The sequence below is a fragment of the Babesia bigemina genome, scaffold Bbigscaff_12929 (assembly GCF_000981445.1).
Source record: "Babesia bigemina genome assembly Bbig001, scaffold Bbigscaff_12929".
In the NCBI taxonomy this organism is placed as follows: Eukaryota; Apicomplexa; class Aconoidasida; order Piroplasmida; family Babesiidae; genus Babesia; species Babesia bigemina.
In genome coordinates this window covers 1-2,704 of record NW_012236906.1, presented here as the reverse complement: position 1 = coordinate 2,704, position 2,704 = coordinate 1, and the positions used below count along the sequence as shown (strand labels likewise).

Below are 2,704 nucleotides of genomic sequence, written 5' to 3'. Positions count from 1 at the left end.
GGGTTTCCCTTCTTCTTCCTCATAACGTTAATAGTATTTACTTTAATTGTACCCTCATGATCATCAAATGAAACGAATGGTGCTGACTCGAGCTTTTTGGGCTCTGTCGGTACCCTTCTCCGCCTTCGAACGTGAAATGAAGCTTGCCCTTCCTATCTCCTCCGGTGCACATTCGCATCTGGTGCTATGAATCAAAAAATACTTGATCCCGTCGCACGGTGATCCCCATCGGCATCCAGGCGCAACCCCTGCCGGGCTTCCTTCATCTTCTGCCTGAAATAATGGCGCTTGATATCGAAGTTCAAGCAGTTGGGGGCCAGGCGGACAATGCGGGCGAAGATGGTACACAGCAGCGACGGCTTTTGCTTGATTTGCAGTTTAGCACACACGTCTGCCTCTCCGTGAACTAAATCATACTCAGGTGGTTCGGCAAGATCTCTACGCTGCTCTCGTCATCAATCCCATGGCTCCTTCTTGGGATGCACACGCTACTGATGGCACACCGCGATGAAGTCCAGGTTGCCATCCGGAAGTTCGTAGTCTAAGTTGACGAACGACATCGCGTTATCGAGCTCGGAAACGTCATCCAGCATGTAGTCCAGGGCCACGCGAATTTGGGTGACGTTCATGAAGGCATCGATGAGCGGCACCAGCATCATCAGGGCACTCGACGATATTGGGGTTGTCCAGCAGGACGTCACGGCCGTTCAGCGACTGCGATGAGCGCGGGTCCTTGGTGTCGGAATTCTCTGCTGCCTCCCAACCTGACGAGGTCGGTCAACGTGTAATCAAGAGCGCGCCAGAGTCGGTCGAGGTTCACGTTGCTGTAAAACTCGTTCAACATCGCTGGCCGGTTGGACTTAACCGATGAATCAGCAGTTTCAGCCTTGTGCACCTCCGTGAACATCTCGTTGACGAAGGTCACGATGCGCACCATGGCGGCGATGCGGTGCTCCAGCGCGGATATGCTGACGCCCTCGAAAAGAATGACGTTTTCATTGTCGGCCTCAATGATCTCGCCCCTTTGCGCCTGCATGTCCAGCGACGACTTACACAACACGCCGATTAGCTCGTTCAACCTGCTGATAAAGAATTCCCGCACGTTAGACGCATGTTTCTCGCTCAACAGCAGCGCCGACATGATCCGGGCCACAAGCTGCAGATGGGCACTGGAGGAACCGTCGCGCATGGTGTTGCAAGACAGCAACCAGTTGCTGCGGTGACACCACGACGTGTGGATGTCCAAAAATAAGTTGACGGCGTCCTTGTCCAGTTTGTTCAGGATATCCTGCTTGACGCGCAAAATGCTGTCATCCTGGCTTCTGTGCGAGTTCGAGGCCTGCGACGAGTCTACCGAAGTATTCATCGTGTCGTCTCCGCGGCCGGCACTCCCATCTTCGTCACCCGACGCCATTTCGACCGAGTCGTGATTCTCGGGAGGCGTGGCGCCAGCGACATGGCTGGCGTTGGACGAGTCATCGAGTGAAACGGGGGCCACCAAGGCGCCGTGGACGTTTAGAGTCTCGGGGCTCACCACCAGGTGCTGGATCACCATCATGAGGTGGTTCATCAACTTCGGCGACGACTGGAACATTTTGGTTGCCGTTGCCATGAAGAGGAACCCAATGGGATACATGTGGCGATGCGGCGACCGCTTCTCGGACTTGAGTCCCGACACCTTGCAGCGCTTGCTGCGGGAATCCGAACGCGACGAGCCCTCGTCAGAAGCCGACAGCGCGATTGGCATTCCGAAGAACTGCATGGCGCCAGGCAAGGCAATCAGCATGCTGCGCAGCTGCTCCAGCACACGCTCACAGGAAACGTAACTGGAACATCCGATGCCCATATCCACACATCCCATATTCACGGCTTCAGATACCGTGCCCATGAAATAGGAGTTGTGCTGCCTGGCGTCTGCATCCAAACGGCCGTCAAGCGAGACGTGCCTGTATGGCAACCTGCCATACAAATGGGCAGGAGGGAAGTCATCCTTTTTCGAATTGCACAAGCGCGGCAGCGTGCTGAAGAACTTGTCGGTCTTTATGGTCGAGACGTAGTTGTTGGTCAACGCCAAAATCGATGCGTGCATGATGGACAGGAAGCACCTCAGCACGGTATGGCAGGTTTGCTCGTCCATCAGCAGCAAGTTGTGCAAGAGCTTGAAGTAGATCTTCTTGTTTAATTCGTCTTTCAGGTAGATGATCTTGCAAATGGCCACGATGTCCGCCTCGGCGAAATAGTTCCTGGGGCCGCGACATGTGTCGAGCACTTGGCAAATCACATCCCCAGACGGTTCTTCGCGTTGCTCGCAGGATGAGTGCGGGATGTAGCGCACCGCGTTCTCAATCACGCGTTCACACGTATTGATCGCATGGGAGTCGGTGCGAGCGGGAGCCTCGGGCGTCGATGAGGGCGGTTGGGAGGCAGTGGGTGCGGTGGAGATTATGAACCGCTCCGCCGTGTGCAGCATGTTCAATACCTGCGGGTTGAGTGTGTTGAAGAGCTGGGGGATCGTCTGCAAGATCCTGGTGTCTATGCCGTTCCTGCCCCTGTCGTTGATGATGATGGGCTCGAGTGCGGACGCTGCGGCAGCCGCACGGTCAGTTGCGCGCATGCGCAGCGGTCTCCCAACGCATCCATCGCATTCACAACTGACCGGGTAACACGCGGCACGCGATCCCCGTGCATAACTGATGTTGTTGAG

The 2,704-nt window shown here is 55.7% G+C and overlaps 1 protein-coding gene across 1 annotated transcript; it reads right to left on the bottom strand.

Annotated features, from left to right (window-relative positions):
* Window positions 1-697: 697 nt before the first annotated feature.
* Window positions 698-2,614, bottom strand: BBBOND_0000030 (hypothetical protein, conserved; the record flags this gene model as incomplete). The annotated part of the gene is made up of 1 exon (XM_012914858.1): window positions 698-2,614. One exon carries the CDS (start codon window positions 2,612-2,614, stop codon window positions 698-700), a length of 1,917 nt encoding a protein of 638 aa, XP_012770312.1.
* Between the last annotated feature and the right edge of the window lie 90 nt (window positions 2,615-2,704).